Below are 20,557 nucleotides of genomic sequence, written 5' to 3' on the forward strand. Positions count from 1 at the left end.
AAATATATTTTCCCACTTATTTTTCTGAAGTATTTTTTGATAATGTTATCTCGTTTTAACTGATGTTCATATAGAAATTTATTGGTTTCATTTGTTTTAATAAATGACGCTATAATATATCTGTTTGGGGTATTGATATTGACGTTGTCTAGATTGATACCTGTAATGACGTCAGGATGTATACTTCTTATTAAAGTCTGATATTTGAGGTAATCTGCATCAGGGATTTGATAAATTGTTTAAAATTTTCAAAAGTGTAAAATTGATCAATTCTAAAGTCAAACAGATGTTCCAAATACACAATACCCTTTTTCATACCAAGACTTATAGAAGAATGATTTTTCATTTGATGTTATTTTCATATTATTCCAAATTATTTGTTTATTTGGGTTATTACATTTTGGTATGACTTTTATTTGGTTCCAGGATGAAATTATATCTCTTAAAAATGGATAACTTTTTAAATTTGCTTTGTATAAATTTGTCATTTATTTCACATTCAAAAAGTAACTTGCCTCCGTATCTGTCTAATTGAGATAAGTATATAGATTTTATTAAAGATGTCGAATCATCATTTATAATTTTTTTTCACCCAGCTCGCCTTTATTGATAATATATATTTTCTCAAATCAATCATTTTTATTCCCCCATTTTCATATTTTTTCTTCAATGTATCCCTTTTTATCTTTTCTGGTTTATTATCCCAAATGAAATCAAACATACATTTTTCTAAAGTTTTTATAATTTTCAAGCTAGGTAAAGGTAATACAGATAAAGCATAGATCAGTTTTGGTAAAGCAAAAGATTTGATGACAGTAACTTTTCCAAGAAGTGTAAGTTTTCGGTGTTGCCATTTGTTTTAAACAATTTTTAAAAGCATCAATTTTAGGTTCTAAATTCTTTTGGAGAGTTAAAGTAGAGTTTGTACAAAATGTCATACCTAAAGATTTTTGCATTGTCAGAAGTCCATTGGAAATTTCGATTTCGGCAATATTTAGTTTCGGAGTTTCTTAATGAGCCTACTTTTAATACGTTACATTTCTTTTCATTTAATTTTAGGCCTGATATTTTATTGAAATCATCGAGTATTTCAATTAATGTTTCGAAAGATTCTTTGAACCATCAGTTACAAAAGTTGCATCATCCGCAAATAACACATTTTTAATCTCGATTCCATTTATGTTTATGCCTTTTTATTTTTTCATGTTTACATATACAGTTTGAAAGGAGTTCGATGCATACAATAAATATATACGGAGAAAGTGGACATCCTTGACGTACACCTCTATGTATTTTAAAGAAATCTGACATGTGTCCGTTATTGATAACACAGCTTTGTGGGTCATTGTATAAAAGTTTTATCCATTGGATTATTGTATTGCCAAAATTAAAAAATTCCAAAACTTGAAAAATAAAGTTATGGTTGATACTATCAAAGGCTTTTTCAAAGTCTGTAAAAAATAAAAGTGTAATCTTGGTCCTTTTTTTTCCATTTGTTCTAATACTTCAAATATCGTCCGTATATTTTTTCTCCAATGTATCTATCTTTAATGAACCCGGATTGATTTTGACTAATGATTAAAGGTAAAACTTTTTTCATTCTATTTGCTATAACTTTTGCTATTATTTTATAATCAATATTTAAAAGACTTATTGGACGCCAGTTTTTCTAAGAAAAAGAGTATCTTTGTTTGTTTTGGTAACAGAGTGATGATACTTTGTTTCTGAAGATCAGTCAAATTTTAATTTCAAATGAATGTTTAATTAGAGTTAATGTAGTAATAATTTTATATCCATTCCAAAAGATTTTATAAAATTCTTTGTTAATCCATCTGATCCAGGACTTTTATTATTATTCATATATTTTTTAGAGCTGTTGTAAATTCGAGTTCAGTAAGTTCGCTATCTAGAGATGTCCGTTCTATATCCACTTACTTTTGGTATAGTTGGATCCATAAAATTAAATTTAGTTGTTTTTGTTCAACCTCTTTATAAAGAATTTTATAGAAGCGTTTCTGCTCTTCTATTATTTCATTTTGTTTTGAGATTATTCGGCCACTAACTTCTATTTGAATCATAACCTTTTTTCAAAGTTTCTTTTTTCTAAATTTGCAAACAATTTACTATTTTTCTCATTATATTCAACATTTAACGCTTTTGATCTTAATATTATTCCATTTATCTTCTTATTCGTAGATTTCGTTTAACTCTTCTTTATTTTTTTCTATTTCTGACTTTATTTTATCAATATCATTGTTTAAGGACAAGAACTTAATGTCTGTTCTAAGTTAAATAATTTTAAATTTATTTCTTTTTCCCTTTTTTTCATCATCTTGTTGGTTTTACTTGCAAACTTAATAGTTTTTCGTTTTTCTAATATTTTCCTTTCATTATTTCCCACATTGTATTTGGATTTGCACCTGCATTTATCATAGCGGTTTCATCAATAATTTTTCGTATAACGTTTTTGGTATTCATGTTTAAGTAGTAAACTGTTATTAATTTTAAAGTTACCTTTTCCTTTTGTATGAATATGCGTGTTCATTGATAGTGTAACTCTAGAGTGGTCCGATTTATATCCATTTTCAATTTTACATAGGCAAACATTATTTAAAAGATTTTCTGAAATTAAAAAAAAATCAAGTCTACAGAATATAGCAGGTTTGTCATGTGAATGCCATGTGAACTGACGTTTATGTGGGTTTTTAGTTCTCCAAATATCAAAAACGCTATATTTTTCAATTATGTCCTTAAGTTTTTGTCTGCATTTTTTGTGGCCATCTTTTTCTACCATTCTTTTTGTCTATTTCTGTATCTAAAACTAGTGTTGATATCACCACCTATTATAATTTTTTTCTCTTCATGTTCAAAATAAATTTATCTAGCTGTTCAAAAATTGAGATATCATCATTATTTGGTCCATAAATATTTATTACTATATATGTGTTCATTGTCTGTTCAAACTCAATTGCTATTAATCTACCACAAACTATTTCTGTATATGTTATGTTTTTGCAATCGAATTTGCTGTTAATTAAGAAGCATACGCCGGCACTATTATTAGTATTTCCAATGAAATAAGCCCGTCCATCCCAATCTGATGTCCATTTAAGATATTGTTTTGTGTTTAAATGCGTTTCTTGTAAAAGACATATGTCATACATTTTTGTAAATTAAGCCAATTAAAAACCTGCTTCCTTTTCATATAATTTCCCAAACCTCTTACATTAAAAAGTAACAAATTTTTCATACTCATTTCAATTCAATGTGAAGCTTTACGTTCAAAAACAGTAGATGATCTTATATAAAAAAGCTTAAGAGACAAAAACATATTGTTGAGTTTACATGTAAAAAATCCATCATGTCGCAAAACATTATCAAACAAAACATCAAAAGCATGTATTTACTCACGCACGCACACACACAGACACACACGCACTCACATACACCCACACATATATATATGCATGTGTACAGATATTAAGTATTTACACATTAAGCACAAAAAAAATCTTTCTTCAAGGCGAAAGAAAATATCTGTACATTTTTCCGGATCTTATATAAAATATTTTTGGAGAATTGCTACGACTAGTTTTTCATTTTCGTTTTTTTGGTTTTCTAGTGCTTTTTCAAGCTCTTTAACCTCTAGTTTTAAAACTTCATTTTCAGTTTCCTTTTCAAATAATTTTCCTTCAAGAATGTCGATTCTTTTACTAACAGATGATAGCATTTCTTCTTTCAGTTGACTGAACATGTTTTTTATCATATCTCTTAAACTACCATCATCTTTTGTGTACACTTTTGAAAGCTTCAAGTTTATCTCTTTTAACTGTTTGTTAATTTTGTTTAGTTGTTGTGTATCAGTTTCTTGTATTAATGTGTCATCCTCAATATCTTGTTTACCTTTCTTCTTTTTCTTCTTTTTCTGTTTTTCTCCTATTGTACACATACCTGTACTAGTATCTAATGTGCTACTTACACTACTACATGCGTTTCTTTTCCTTTTTTTCTCATCGTTCATTTCATCATTTTCATCAGAACAAGAGTAATTTTTTTCTTTAATATTTGACATTTTAATCAATTTCTATATATTCAATATTGAACGGTTAGACACTGTGGTTTTCAAATATCTGCCTGGTTCCCATTTAGCAATAGGAAATATTTCATGACTTTTTCGTGCAGAATGATTTTTCAGTTACCTCAGTTCAATAATGCGCTATCTCTGTGCGAAACGATATAGCAGCTAGCTCGTTTTTGCGACATGATGAATTTGGCTATTTATAGAGACATAATGTACCAATATTTTTTAGTAGTTCAGAAACGTTTTTTATAGAAATTATAGTTACCAAAGTATATCCTCATACAAAAACTTATATCTATATATCGTTAAGACACATTTTATATAACACTTTGCACTTATTTATTGTTTATATATCCTTATATGTCCTTAAATTCGTTGTCGTAAAATATGAAGACAATCCATTCATATATACATAGTAACTGCCAAATATTGTAAACATCAAAACAAAATCATTGATTTTGCGTCCAAGGTCAGGTCATTGATGATTGAAGATAATAATAAATCAAGTTTACTTGAATGGTGTGTCCAAACATGTAGACAATCCATTTAATCAAAACTATCAAAGTTACAGCCAACTATCTCAAAAATCAAGCAAAAGTCAAACATTTGACCTTGAAGGTCAAGATCATTTCATGACAAATTAGGGTTGGTATATCTATACATAGGGTTGCTGTGTCTAAGTATAAAGACAATCCATTTCTGGACAGTCACGAAGCCTGACTGTACAATGTAGCAATAAGTCAAAAAATTTCTTCGCAATAGCCGATTTAAGAATGGGTTAGAAAATTATAATGATTTCTAAATGGAAAGAACCAAACACATGTTATTTCAGCATATTTATTATACAAAATGAAAACATAAATTGTATTCTGTGTAACCATTGACGATTTTGTGATACAAATGTACATAGGTTATCACTACATTTAAGAAAAAACAAAGAATTTCTATTTAATAAATATTATTAAATAGCATTGTATTCCATGTGTATTCCTCACATCAATTATAAAAACAAAGTAACTTATTTAAAAGTAAAAGTGTTCCAATATAATGTCCCTTTGAAAGTGTTTATTTTCTATTCATAGTGTTTTCAACAATGTTGAAACAAGATATGAAACTTTTTTATCAAGCACAGATATATAATTTGACAATGTGGTCAATACCGCTTTTAATGAACATAAACATGTACTACAGAAACACATGAAACAAGTGGGCCATCATGGCCCTGAAATCGCTCACCTGTATATAGGCCCCTAGGCCAAGGCCATTTTTAAACCAGGGGTTTATTTGAACAAACTTGGTTGACAACTATGTTTCATGATTTATATCTAAGCTCTAGCTCTTTGGGGTTTTTATGAGAAGGTTTCTTTAATTTTTTACTAAATACATATAGGGAAAAATAATACCCCCCTGGGTGGGGTCAATTTTGACCCCAGGGCTTTTATTTAAAGATACTTGGTAGGCACACACTAGAAGATATTTCATGCTTAGCATCTAAACTCTAGCACTATGGATTTTTTATAAGAATATTTTTTAAGTTTTTACTATACACATATAAGGAAAATCAAAGACCCCTGGGACGGGGCAAATTTTACCCAAGGGCCCTTACATGAACAAGCTTGGAAGACACCTGTTAGAAGATGTTTCATGCTGTATATTTTAGATCTATCACTTTTGGGTTTTTAAAAGAAGATTGTTTAAGTTATACTATATACATAAAGGGAAAAACAAAGACCCCCTGCGGCGAGGCCAATTTTTACCCTATGGCTTTTATTTGAACAAACTTGGTATACACCCACTAGAAGATGTTTCATGCTTTATATCTAAGCCCTAGTTACTAGTATTTGTGTTTTTTTTAAATAAGATTTTTAAAGTTTTTACTATGTACAAATAAGGAACATCAATGACCCCCGGGGCGGGGTCAATTTTGACCCAATGGCATTTATTTGATAAATATTGGTAGACACTGACTAGATGATGTTTCATGCCAAATATTTAAGCTCTAGCTCTTATGGTTTTCTAAAAGAAGATATTACGTTTTTTCTTTCGGTTGCCATGGCAACCAGAGTTCTGCTTGGAATTAAATTCTTTGAACATTTTTGAATTTGACTACCAAAAAAAACATTCCTGTGAAGTTTGAATGAAATTGGTTTAGCAGTTTATAGGATGACGTCGTTTAAAGTAAAAGTTTACGGACGGACAGACGAAAAGCGATCACAAAAGCTCACCATGTCACTTTGTGACAGGTGAGCTTAAAAGACTAACATGTTTTTAATCAAAAACAAAATTTCAATAACAGAAGTACCTTGCAAGGTTAAAACGATTTTATCTCCTTACTAGGGTTAATTGATCGAATATCATAATAAACATTTTTTATAGATAAGTATCTTTAATTAGAGACTACATCATTCAATTCACTATTACAGACTGTATGTATATAAAGTGTTACCATGATGGAACACATAAATAAAAGAAGACAAAAAATCAAACTTTTAAAACATTGATTACAAAAAGTTATGAAAGTAACCATCTGGGAAAAGAACAGAAAGTAAATCGGATATCATTATTTTCTTAGCACATTATCATTTGGACATTTACAGTGCATCAAACAAACAAATAGGTATTTGTTAAAATATGATGTTTTTATTTATTGTCTAACAATAATAAATTTATTAAGTTTATTTTACCATACGTGTACATGTCCCTGCTGTTATAAACCAAACCATGCCATCCATAACAATTTTTTTAACTCCAATTATGTGTCTTAATGAATAATTATGAATGCTTATTTCATGAATCGTTGTGAGGAGAGGCAAACAAGAATTAATGTAACCGAATGCATCAAACAAATAAATTGCTCTTTCCTTTAAAGCTGCATGCCTTGATTAATCGAGAAAAACAGTTAAAAAAAGATCAAACAACTTGAGAAAAAATGTACTAAAAAAGTAAAAACAATTTAAGAGTCAAGTGTGATAAATTACTCGTTTTACATAATTTATCACGTGACTAATGCAGTTAGTATTTTTGCATATTTTGACATTTTTAATGTGTAATTTACATGGATTGTAAGTGCTGTTTGCAAAGCATGAAAATGTATCTAATTGTAACGTATACCGTAGTGTACAAAGGAAGTAATTTTGCTTTGCAAACAGCACTTACAATCTAAAAAAATGGACAATATTGTTTTCAAAACAAACTTAAGACATCATTGACCACAAACACAGTTCGAGTTGAAAAAATATTGACTTCATTCTCTCATTAATATTCTGTTTAACATAAGAAGACAGTCATTTCATTAAAAGTGGAGAATTCTCTTATTATAAGGTACAAAGAAACATTAAGGGTCGCTCATTAGCTTTCCAGCTTTTTCAGTGAAAGGACTCCTTCAGACAGAAGGACGTTGTTGTACGAAGGTGCCTGCCTGTGCCTTTCTTTCATAAAACACGAAGGACATCTGAGAAAAATCACCTCAGTGTTGTTATACCTGGTGTTCCTTCTCCAAAATGAATTGACTTATTAATGTCATGTATTTATTTCTTCATTCTTATTTCATTTCATTTCCTTTGGGGGGCACACGTAGGTTTACTGTCTCACCAACACTGTATAGCTTCTAAGGCAACAATTCAGCTTTACTGGTAGAAGAAGACCACAGGTGGTTGTCCATGCATTATTTCTGGCACAAGCGTGCACCACAGACTGACCGGCGAACTTGCATGGCAAAGTGATTCCAGTATAGTCTCCTCCAAAATATGTGGGGGTATTATAGATTTTTACTTGTATTATGGCCGTGGTTTTAAACAAAATTGAAACCAAAATTTAAGTAATTCTGCAAAAATGCAAAGAAAAAATATATATTTAGATATCATAAGACATACTTTTATCCCTAAAGGCTTATCTTTCAGAACCAACATAAACTACATAAGCTAGCAAGTCACAAGCTTTTCATTTCTTCTTGCCTACAACTCTTAATGGTTCAGCTACACCTTTAGACAGAAGTCCACCATCACTACTATTATAAAGTGGAGGCCATACCAAAAAATCTATTGTTTGTCCAGATTGACTGTACACTGTATACATATTTGCATCAAACTTCTCGCCTTGTTTGACATCCATTTTCATCAACAAAGGAGGGTCATGCAGGGCCATAAGCCAGCAAATCTCAGCACATTTCTGTAAATAAGGTGTACACGCTTCTACGTGCTTCTTATCAAATTCCCTTTTGTCCCTTTTATCCCATGTCTTAGAGTCTGCAAGCAATGCCTACAATGAAATAAATTTTAAAAATATTTAAGCAATCTTCTCATTCAAATATTTTTTGTTAAAAAATCCAGTTAAAAGAAAACAAACTTTCTGTAGCAGAGAAAAGTGACTACGTGATTTTTTACTCTAGAGTTAATTTAAACTTGGTTAAAAAAAACTGGCTCAATGTCCACAATAGGGCATGCCAAATGTACATTATATAACAGTCTATCATCTTACATCTATCTTAGTGAAAACACAGTGACATTTGTAAGTTTATCAGCCACCTATAAAACTCATCAAAATGAATACTGAAAAACAATACATTAACTAGAAGGGTTTGTTGTCACAAAACATATGTCCCAAAAACAATGTATGGTACTGATCACTCCTGTGAATTTTGGTCAAATTCCCGCTAGCAGTTTGACCTTTGAAAGCCGGGCAAGATTTTTCTATTGATAGCTCTGACGGCCATGTTGTGCCTCAAACGGAACATGCCGGCGATATGCACAATTACGGATGTTACTGATCACTCCTGGGAAGTTTAATTTAAATCACACCAGCAGTTTGACCAGTGAAAGCTTGACAACATTTTTCAATTATAGCTCTGGTGGCCTTTCTGTGCAGTGAAGCAGAACGTTCCAGCCATAAGCACATATAGGGATGGTACTGATCACACCTGTATAGTTTCATTGAAAATTAACGGCGGCTCAACCTGTGAAAGCCGGACAAGGCTTTTCTATTTTTAACTCTGGCGACCTTTTTTGTGCAGCTGAGAGGAACGTGCCAGCGATATGCACAACTAGGAGTGGTACTGATCACTTCTGTGAAGTAACATTGAAATCCCACCAGCAGTTTGACCTGTGAAAGGGAAGGCAACATTTTTCTACTGAAAGCTCTAGCAGCCATTTTGTGCTGCTGAGTGGAATATCCTGGCGATATGCACATGTAGGGATAGTACTGATCTTTCCTATGAACTTTCATTAAAATTCCGCTGGCAGTTTGACCTTTAAAATCCAGACAAGAGTTTTCTATTTATCAATTTAACTATCTTTCTGTGAAAGCAGGATCAGCTGAATGCAGAAGGACGCGTAGGCGAAGGCAAAAAAGTATCTTTTTGGAGACATAATTCATGTGATTGATAAATGTAGTTAAACTTCAATTTCACAACAACGAGTCTGCCATGTTCATTTAATGTTGACATTACCTGTTTAACTTCCTCTATGACAGATGGTGATACTCCAACCCGATTACGTAAATCTTTAAGTGATAGCTGGTCCTTTGATGTAATTATGGGTCTCTCAGTCAGTCCCTGTAAAACATTTTAAGAACTGAGTTCACAATCATCCTTTTAGAACGTGGCAATGACTTTAAAATGGAGACCTGACCTCTATGCGCAACACTTCATCATGATGTCTCACAAATTCATGCATAATGTTTTTAAATCCATCCATCAAAATTGTTTACCAAACAAGAACATCTATACATTTTTAAAAGTCAGAGTGTGACCATTAGCTTTGAGCATCAGACCTCGATCTTGCACATGTCACGTTGCCAAAATATGTTTCATATTTATACAAAATTATCTTTATTTCTATCAACTTATGGCCGCAAATTTCGGATGGACAGGGGGACATACCAATTATAAAAAAAAATATGTAATGAAAGTGAGCCCAAGGGCGGGCCATTTTTGACAAACGTAGCTTGACTTATGTTAGTTTTGTAGTTATATTAGGCAATGCTACATGCCGAGCATCTGCAATTTCACAAACGAAGATTAACATCATTTTCCAATTTTCCTTTCCAATCTGTATAAACTGGATGGGTCTTTTGCAGAGGACAAAAATGTGATGCTTCATGTAAATTATCTAAACTCTTAGCATTGTTCTTTCAACAAAAACATTTTAAAGACAGATCTACACACATGTATCTACCTACATACTTTTATGTTGTTACCTTTCATAGTTCTCTCCTGGACACAATTCAAAGTGTTAAAATGAGCAAAAGGCAATAACACAAAATTAGAGGGTTACGGTTTTTCTGCACTTCTACTCAATGCGTTCTATCTACCTACAAGGTTTTAGATGATACCTTTAATAACCTCAGGTTATGTCCAGAACAAAGTTCAAAGTGTAAAAATGAACAAAGGTCAATAACTCGAAGATTAGGGAAGGCAGAAATATGTTTTTTCGCACTGTACTTCTACTTAATATGATCTATCTACTTACAAAGTTTATTGCTAATACCCCTTGTGGTTTTACAGTCATGTCCCAAACAAAATTTAATGTACAAAGGGCAATAACTCCAAAATATGGTAAGGCATAATTACGCTTCTTTGCAATGCAGTTATACTCAATGAAATCTATCAACCTACAAAGAGTCTTGTAAATACTCCTTTAGGTTTTACAGTTATGGCCCTAACAAAGTACAAAGTGTAAAAATATCTAAGGGCAATAAATTAAAAATTAGGTAGGATAGATTACTGTTCTTTCGAACTACACATCAATTCAGTATACTACATCTTTCATAGTTTTCAAGTTATGTCTAGGACATTTGCAAAGTACGAAAATGAACGAAGGCCAATAACCTAAAATAAGGTAAGGCAGAGTTATGGTTCTTTTGCACTGCACTTCTTCTGAATGAGATCGATCTTCCTACAAATTTCTTGTTAATACACCTTCTGGTTATGTCCTGGACAATGTTCAAAGTGTAAAATAACAAAGAACAATAACTCCAAATTATGCAAAGCATTATGGTTCATTTGCATTGCACTTCTTCTAAATGAGATCTATCTACCTACAAATTTTATTGTAAATACCCCTAGTGGTTTTTGAGTTATGTCCCGGACAAAGTTCAAAGTGTAAAAATAAACAAAAGTGCAATTACTCAAAACTAAATCAAGGCAGAGTTATGGAGCATGATTCTAGCTGATTTTACATTCTATGTTTCTAAGTTTTTGGCATTGTACTTTTAGACAAGAAGATTGTTAAGACAATTTAATATCATTTCTTTGTAAACTAGGTGACCCAAGGGCAGGGTCATTTTTGACCCAAGAGACATGTTTTACATAACTATTTCAAAGGACCATAAAATGATGCTTCTTTCAACTATCTTAGGTCTGGGCATTGTAGTTTTTGAGACGACTTTTAAAGATTTCATTTATAAAGTCTCTTTAAGCTTCTGTAATCTTATTATGCATTTGGGTGGAATATTTGTATAACTTTTATGAAGGACAACCTAAGGATCATTCCAATAAAATGGTCAAATTCCGTAGGTGGTTTAGGAAGAGATTTGTTTTGCAAGTGATGAAATACAAATTGCAATCACAAAAGCTCATCTCTGAGTTATTTTTGCTCAGGTATGCCTGTTATTTCCATATTTTAATTTTAAAGTTTGCTTAAGCTTGTGGTAAGGTGCATTTACCATTGTTATCCATGAATTAGCTCAAACAATAACAATTATAGAATTTATTGGTTTAGATTACTATGAGTATTTCCATATTTCTGTGTTTTGAATTCATTTACACATAATACACATAAATGGAAACTGTCCTTTAATTGAGTTATATGTAGCGATATAACTTATAATAATAAGTTTTAAAATAAGTTTTTAAAAACACCTACAGTTTTCTTTTGGTCAAGATTAGCCAGGTTCTGAGCGGGGTGTAGAAACACACTTTGTAAACTGTCCATTTGCGTTGCCATCATGTTATAGCAAAACTTCCAACATTCCTGAAAACCAGAGAGTGACATGCAAGACACATGCCTAGAAAATGCAAAGTTAAAGGTAACTAATATGCTGTTAGAAGCTGTTCTTAATAAATATATCAAATCACTACTTTTGACTTTATCATTTTGACCAAAAAGGAGTAAATCTGGATCAAGAGCAATACATGTGGTGTGGACACTTATCTGTAAAACATGCAAAAAGGGAATAACTCAGGCGGATTGGCACCTGCTGTTAAAAAGGGCACATTTTAGGGCAATGCTAAAGAAATGTAAGGGGTTAAAATTATACATTTTAGGGTACATAAAATAAATTTTAGGGCTTAAATTTTTTGATATTATAACTAATCTCTGGCCCCAAAAGACCACGATATGTGCTTACCTTTGCATATTTGACACACAAGTAACTTACAAATAATGCAGTTTAGATATAGCAAGGGAGTCTACCAGTGTTCCATAGTCATCAGGTGTTGTAGGCTGCGTCCTGAAGAAGTTACATCTTTGTCATCCAGTTTCAACCAACAACAACCTGAATAAATGGATTCACTGGTCAACTGCCTTTAACTGCCTACTCTAAATAATAAGACCTGAAAAACTACATTAAACATAAAAAGGAAAACATTTTCAAAGTAATAAGTTTTTTTATAACAAGATAAAAAATGTAATTTGATATAAAGAACGGACAGTTTTAGGCTTTCCCTTTTGAATTTCCCGTTTTTAAGGATTTTTAAGGAATTTTAGGGACGCTGAGCAGCTTGAATAACTCTAAATATATTGCTTAAGAAATTGTGCCTATTGTTTAAAATCTGCACTTTGTCATGATATACAAGTATAGTACTTTATGTTTCATGTTGATATAAGTACAATGTTTGAATAATGGGTAAACTCAAAGTCTTTCGTATGACGATGACGCTGATAATGACAAAATCAACAATATCATAATAGCTCCATTTTTCTTTAAAACAGACCGGCTGAAAAAATATTATAGGGATTATTATAAAAAAAAAACATTCAACATACACTGACTAGTGTTTTTTGCAACATTAATGATAAGAGTACTTGATAGAAAAATGTTTATACAAAAAATAGTATGCATTACTTGAAGAAGGCGTAGTAGAACATTTATGGCCTCTTTAACAGGTAAGGCTGGCTTCTTATCCGTCAAATTTTCAAAGGCATTAGTCCACTCATCATCGAATAACTGACCAAATTTTTCTGACAGCTTCATAGCTCTGTTAAGATCACTGAGATCTGCTATATCAGCATTCTTCTCCTGTGATTTATTACCAGTTAGCTTACTAAACCTGAGAACAAAAAGAAAAGAACACCAATGTTACTAAAATACATTCATGTTATAATAAGTATTTACTGATCTACATATAAAGGTATTTTATTCTTTTCTTGCACCTTCCTGGAATTGTAACCAAATTAACCCATAGCTACATGTTTATGAAATTATTTCTTTGAATAATTTCAGACATGCTCAAGAAACAGTTGAATAATAAAACAAAATATCAAAAGCAACAACAAGCAGGGGCCAGTCTCAACTTCTTATATCTAAAGGCAAAATCATCATAGATAGAACTTAATAGTAAAGAAACGTTCAAGACAAAGGATCATGATGGCCCTGAAACGTTCACATGAAACAACTTTTTTTCACTGATTTTAGAAATAATTTTTTCAAATAAACTTAATAAGTAAAAAGACAAGTCCAGCTCAACTTCAACTTACTTTTCTAGTTATAAAGTTTCCCGACACTGAGTGTTGTTTTTTTAATTCACAGTTAAAATGATAGGAACCTTTCACAAATGTCCCAGGTTCATTGTAACTGGTCATCTGGTAAGTAAAGCATATCGACTCACGCTACTTGATTTTTTCCATTTTCAGCTCAATGGGCCCCTTAAATAGGGCGGCAAATCAATTTAATTTGAGCAAACTTGATAAAAAAAATCTTTGGTGATCATTCATCCATTAATTTGTGGTAAAATTTGCCAATTATGTCTTTTGGAATAGCCATCTTTTATACTAATCTTAAAATCCGATAATGACATAATTTCAGTATTTAGATTAGAGTATTTACATGTACACTGTTTGTAAGGGTGACACCACGGGTAAATTAATATTTAAGACAACAAAGGTATACAAGTCAACTCGACCAGAAAGTTAATGTTTCAGGTAGAATTTTCTTTAAGTTACTTTCTAATAGAAAATGGGAAAAATTGTCTTTTTCACTACATAGAGGAAAACCGCAAAATGTTGTTTTGGTGAAATGTATTCAGTGAACAAGATAATTATCCTAATAAACCTACCTTTTTACTGGTTTAAAAGTGATATTGTATGAAACAATGCAAAATTATTACCAGGTTTGCAAAATGTGATTCTGAATAGAAAATATTGAAACTGATACTGAAATTGCATAAAGAATAAAAATAAAGACAAATTACCTTAAAACAAGCAAGAAAAACCGTTAAAAATGACATGAGTTCACTTAAACTTAAGTTATGTTCCGTAATGTAAAATGCTAGGTTACTAAAGATTATAAAGTAAAATAAGATAAAAAAAATAATTTTAGCCATCTCTATATCAATGAGAAAAGTTCAAGGTTATTAACGTTAAACTTAAATTTTGAGTGTTTATAATACAACAGACACTACAAATGAGACAATCACCTATCATTTACATAAACATTGACAAAGTCCCTGTTACCAATGATCTGATCTCATGATTTATAAATTTAAGCTTTTTAATTTATGCTATAGATAAAGAATGCCAAAAGATATGAAAGAAAATAATTTAATTCAATTTAGTAACAAAATGCCAAAATATTAAAACATATTTTCCTGAATTTCCCCCAGATGTTCCTTTCTTTTAAAGTTTTTATTATAACTGTGTTAATTACAGGTTCTGCATCCCTATTCTTGACACAAAGGGGCTGCAAATCTCAACAACCAATCCGTTAGAATGTGTTCAAAACTCAATATTATTTACATGAAATGCAATATTATTCAAGCTAAATATTGTTATATTGTAAATAATAAAACAGAACAAAAATCCTCTTTCCATCCTTTATTTAGCTTATCAATAACGATGTCTCTGTCCCAGTTAATAAGGGAACTTTAAAGATTTATCAAGATTATTACCCTTGATCATTAGTAGATATATACTAGATATTGATTTAAATAAATTACAAATGATACAAAATATGACATAATATTTACATAATGCAGCATAATCATTTGAACATATTCCTAACAGTTGATATCTTCAATTCGCATAAGAAATTATACATCTAGTCTGTACATTAAACAAGAGGGCTTAGATGGCCCTTGATCGCTCACCTGAACCATCCGATTTATTACTGAGACAAGCATCATGACCAAGTTTGATGACAATTGAGCCAAAAATATGACCACTAGTGTTACCAAGGTTTTTCATTACTTGGGCAGTGTGACCTAGTTTCTTTACCCCAGGTGACCAATATTTATTTGAATCATCAAAGCACACTTTCAGACCAATTTCCAGGATATTTGGATCAAAACAGGAGCCACTAGAGTGTTAACAAGATTTTTCTTTTTTAGCTCCTGTGACCTGGTTTTTTTATCCGAGATGACCCATGTTCAAATCCGTCCGAGCAATTAGTTAGACAAGACTTCTGACCAAGTTTGATGTTAATTGAGTCAAACATGTGACCAATAGAGTGTTAACAAGGTTTTTCCATGTTTGGGCAGTTTTAATCCCAGGTAACCCATATTCAAACTTGATCTAAAAATAATACAAAAATTTCTTCAGACCAATTTCCAGGATATTTTGATCAAAACAATAGCAACTTGAGAGTTAACAATATTTTTCTATTTTTTATGCCCGAAAGAATTTCGGGCATATTATGTTATACCCCCTGGCGTCCGTCCGTCTGTCTGTCTGTCCGAGCAAACATTTTGGGTTTAGGGGCTATATAACAGTAAAGAGAACAAAAGAGAACAATAGGTTCATTCCGTGATCAAAGGGTTTATGGGCTAGTAGCCCTTAAGAAAACAAAGAAAATAACAAAGAAAATAGCCCCTAAACCCAAAATGTTGGAACGTCCGTCCGTCCGTCTGTCCGAGCAACCAAATAGTGTTGGGGGGGGCATCTAACAGTAAGCAGAACAAAAGAGAACAATAGAGTTCATTCCGTAACAATAGAAAAAGGGGCCATGGCCCTCTATTAAACAAAAGAAAATAACAAAAGAAGTGACCCTTTAGTCCATTTAAGTGGCACGTCCGTCCGTCTATTAGCAATTTGGTTTCCGGAGCATAACTTCAGTTCCATTTTGCCCACAATATTCAATCTTCATAAGATGATTGTAGAAAACCCCTATTGATTTTGGGGTCACAAGGTCAAAGGTCATTATTACTTTAAAACTGAAAGCAGTTTCCGGAGCATAACTTAACTTCCATGTGGCTTACAATATTCAAACTTCATAGGATGATTGTCCATTTTGGGTAGAAGACCCCTATTGATTTGCGGCTCACAAAGTCAAAGGTGAATGTCACTATTACCTAAAAACTGAAAACAGTTTCCGGAACATATCTTAAGTTCCATTTGGCCCACAGTTTTCAAACTTCATAGGATGATTGTCCATATTCACGCTGTCAAAGGTATACGCATCATTTTTTTTCGCGTACCGTCGATAATTTATCATCCTGTGTGCAGTACTGTATCATTTTAGACAAAATAACCAATGAAACACAACATGCCTGTTGGAAAACGACCTGAAAGTCACACTTTTGAAGTAAGTGTATCCATAAAATTGTGTCTACGGAATATTATGATCATTGAAGCTAATGTTTTCACATAGTTTTTATCAAAGACTTGTACGATTTCTTTGTTTTTATGAGAACAGCTAGAGCTGGCTTGGGGAAAATGATCATTTGGAAAACTTTTAAAATGAGAAAATTATGTTGTCAATCAAAATATTTATTTGATATAACTGTAAGCATTAAAGATATCTATACACATAATATTGCACACAAACTAAAGCTGTTGCGTTCTTAAACAAGTCAGAAAAAGTGTCACATCTGACCGAGTTTTTGGTACCGTATTATCGGTCCGCACCAAAAATTGTGGCACCGTATACATTAGTGCTAGACTTGCACCGCATCATGCTGATTAGTCTAATGGTGAATAATCTTATTTGTATTTATTAATTGATGCCCATCTGGGCGAGGCCTGTACATGTATATTTTATTATTTATAAACCGGAGGAAAATGCATAAATACTATTCAGTTCTAGAAGCAAACCTGGTTCTTTTGTGTGCCCGGCGTAAACACATGGGACCAAGGTCATATGCGAAATAATTTGAGTCTATACTTTATTATTAAAATCAGTTCGGTGAAGACAATCAGAGTAAAAATTGCTAACTTTCTTGTACATGTAAAAAAGCAAGTTTATAGTGAAAATGTTATGTATATGTAACACAAATATGCATAATTATATAATTGTTACCATTTTATACATACTATTTGAGATAGTGCTTACGGGGGGAGTTTCTAAAAAAACTTTTCAAGCTTCCTACCCAATCCGTGCAATTTAATATTTGTCAATTATCATGTAAATGGTATGTTTATAAATAAAATATTGTATAAACTAAAGAATTTGAGTAAATACATTAGAAGAGTAAGAAATCGAACCCGTGACTTCTAGACTGAAACGTCCGACTTGGAATTCAGGCATCGCCTGTCGATGTGAGCCCATACCCCGCCAGCGACCATCCCATGTTTCTTAAGCAAAAAACTTACATTGTTGTGCTTTAAGTTATATATAAGTTTTGTAATAGTCTATCAATAACTGGAACTACAGGCCTTAGGGAAAATACAAGCATGCCGACACAGGAATGTTATTGATACAGTACGAGTTTTCCTTCAAAAGTGCCTTCCTACAGACATAAGAAGACAATTTTGAAGAAAATACAATTAACTGTAGCTGACTTATACGACGTTTAATTGCAAAGAACCGATAAATTAATAAACCGATTTAATTATGAATAGATCTATGTATGTTCAAGTTGAAAATATAAAACGATAGAAAATATGTGCATGGCCTTTAAGCTTTGGGCAGTGAAAGGTGAAGGAAAATTGTATTTGCACGGAACTTACGTATACTTATTTCAATCAGACACAATTCACTTTCATTCATGATAAACAATGTTAAAATGGCTGCCATCAATTAACAGAATGTCAAATTTACTTAAATCGATTATGTCAGTCAACATTGAAATCGTCTCTAACCTGTTTTGCGTCAGTGTTATATGGATTACGTTTTGGATCCCAAAAGTAAGTTTCCTTATTCACATGCTTACCTTAACGCAATGTTCAGCCGTTTATGCAGTTGATTTTTTTGTGTGTGTCGGGCGGTGGGTACAGTAAATGTCACGAGAATGTCAGGCGATATACAAAACATTAAAAAAGTATTGTACCATCTTCCCACAAACAACTGTAAGTTTTTTTCAATGCTAAAATCAACAGTTACTTTCTTCCATCCAATTTCTCGATAAACTGTTTTTTTTTCAGAAGATGCGCACTACTTTCATCGGTTGCTATAGTGTCCTGTTTGAGGCATTTAAAATGTCGCCTGTTAAGATTGACTACACACTGGCCATAGCTTTCGCAGAAGCGTTGGGTCCATCGCAGAGGCGGTGGAGTATTCGTCGCAGAAGCGGTTGATTAAATGTGGCCGTTCGCTGTTGTCGGTAAGTATTTGACTGAATTTTGTTTTATGTTTTAATGTTTTACTGGAAACACTTAGTGAGACTGGGGCCCACATATATACCCTTTCAACTTATTACACGCACACGGTGCAATTCATTGTCGCTAACGACGAACGTCAAACAGCGCGTTGTCGTTCGGCGTGTTGTCGCGATGTCACATTGTCGCTCGGTTCAAATCGAAAGATTGCCTTTAAAGTCAAGCTTCAGGGCGACATCGCGACAACGAGCCGTTTGGCATGCTTCGCTAGAGACAGAATGACAAGACAAGAGCGCGACAACGCGCCGTTTGGCGCATTGTCGTGGTGTCGCTAGCGACAAGACGAAAAGGCGATAACGCTACACTTGCGTTGTTGCTTTCGACAACGCAACACGCAATGCACCAAATCAGCCACAATATCTAACAAACGTAAGAAGACACTTTTTGAATAGCTCTGCTGGGGGTATAGTCGTATATTAATACAGGGAGGATAACTCAAGCACATAGTTGCCACCTTTCTTAAATTCAGTAGCATGTATACTGTAACCCAACGAATATTCGCGACCAATTAATATTCGCTTTATTCGCGGTTGGCCACGAAGCGCGAATATTTGTTTGCGCGAATAAGTCCGCACGATTTCGCGAGAAATTTTTATTTTAGACGTTGTTCATGCAAAGCTACTTGACCGGATATATTCGAATTTTACGGGCATTTGTTAGGAAGTAATGAATTGTTATGAATATTGCCATAAAGCAATAAAACACAAACTAAGTAAACTACTACAATGTTATGAATATCAAAAGAACTCTCTATCAATATAGCAATCAAAATAAACATCCACATTTTAATACAGTTTATGAAATAGTAGTAGGCCCATTGTCAATCACGTTCCGTGATCACAATTCACTTACCAATACAATATAAGGCTAGCGTATTGTTAATATCATTTAAGACACCAATAATGACCTCAATTATTGAAGATTTATAGTCGGCTAATGGATTTTACGGCCCCATCGGACTTTCCAATCCGCAAATATTTTTTTTCGGAAATCAAGAAAACGCGGAAATTAATATTCGCGAATATGTCCGACCTCGGCAAAACGCGAAAATTTGTATTCGCGAATATAAATTGGGTTACAGTAAGTTACGTGCCAAGTCAATTAGTTAAGTAACTAAAATTCAAATGTAAAAAAAGAAATATGTTAGAAATATGACTTTTGGCTTGCTTGTGTGTTGTATTAACAAATTTGAGTGTAAAAGTTCAATTACTGACATCAGCAAATTTTATGCCATTCCCGAGTCAACAGAAATAACAGATATAAAATGCAACTGCTACGAAAGCATAGAATTTTAATAAGAAATAATCTTTAAAAAAAAAGCTATAGATGTCCTGATTGCTTCCAGGCCTAGGTAATCAACTGCCCCGCTTACCACAACCGATAACCAACATCTTCCTTTTCTTGTCAATCCTACAATAAAAAATAACAATACCCCGCCCCCCTCCCCCAAAAAAACACAGTTAAACACATTTTAAAGTACATGTATGCAGTATAACCGCGCAAAAAGAAGCGCTGCCTTGGTTCTGTATGATGTGGAACCATGTTTCCAAACTTCATAGGATGATTGTCCATATTGGGTAGAATACCCCTATTGATGTTGTGGTCACAAGATCAAAGGTCAAGGTCACTATTACCTTTAAACTGAAAACAGTTTCCGGAACATAAATTTAGAATCATTTGGCCCACAGTCTTGAAACTTCATAGGATGATTGTCCATGTTTGGTAGAAGACC

General features: G+C 32.6%; 1 protein-coding gene across 1 annotated transcript in view; it reads right to left on the reverse strand.

Annotated features, from left to right (window-relative positions):
- Positions 1-4,904: 4,904 nt before the first annotated feature.
- Positions 4,905-20,557, reverse strand: part of LOC132727996 (uncharacterized) — a 39,942-nt gene continuing 24,289 nt past the window's right edge. Inside the window, exons 5-8 of the mRNA XM_060713597.1 lie at positions 13,142-13,346; positions 11,941-12,048; positions 9,525-9,629; positions 4,905-8,338 (exon numbers count right to left, since the gene is read on the reverse strand). Coding sequence (XP_060569580.1) covers positions 8,021-8,338; positions 9,525-9,629; positions 11,941-12,048; positions 13,142-13,346 — 736 coding nt within the window. The 3' untranslated portion in view covers positions 4,905-8,020. The remainder of the gene's footprint in view (positions 8,339-9,524; positions 9,630-11,940; positions 12,049-13,141; positions 13,347-20,557) is intronic.

The sequence above is a fragment of the Ruditapes philippinarum genome, unplaced genomic scaffold (assembly GCF_026571515.1).
Source record: "Ruditapes philippinarum isolate M1 unplaced genomic scaffold, ASM2657151v2 ctg769_1_1_1_1, whole genome shotgun sequence".
Taxonomy (NCBI): domain Eukaryota; kingdom Metazoa; phylum Mollusca; class Bivalvia; order Venerida; family Veneridae; genus Ruditapes; species Ruditapes philippinarum.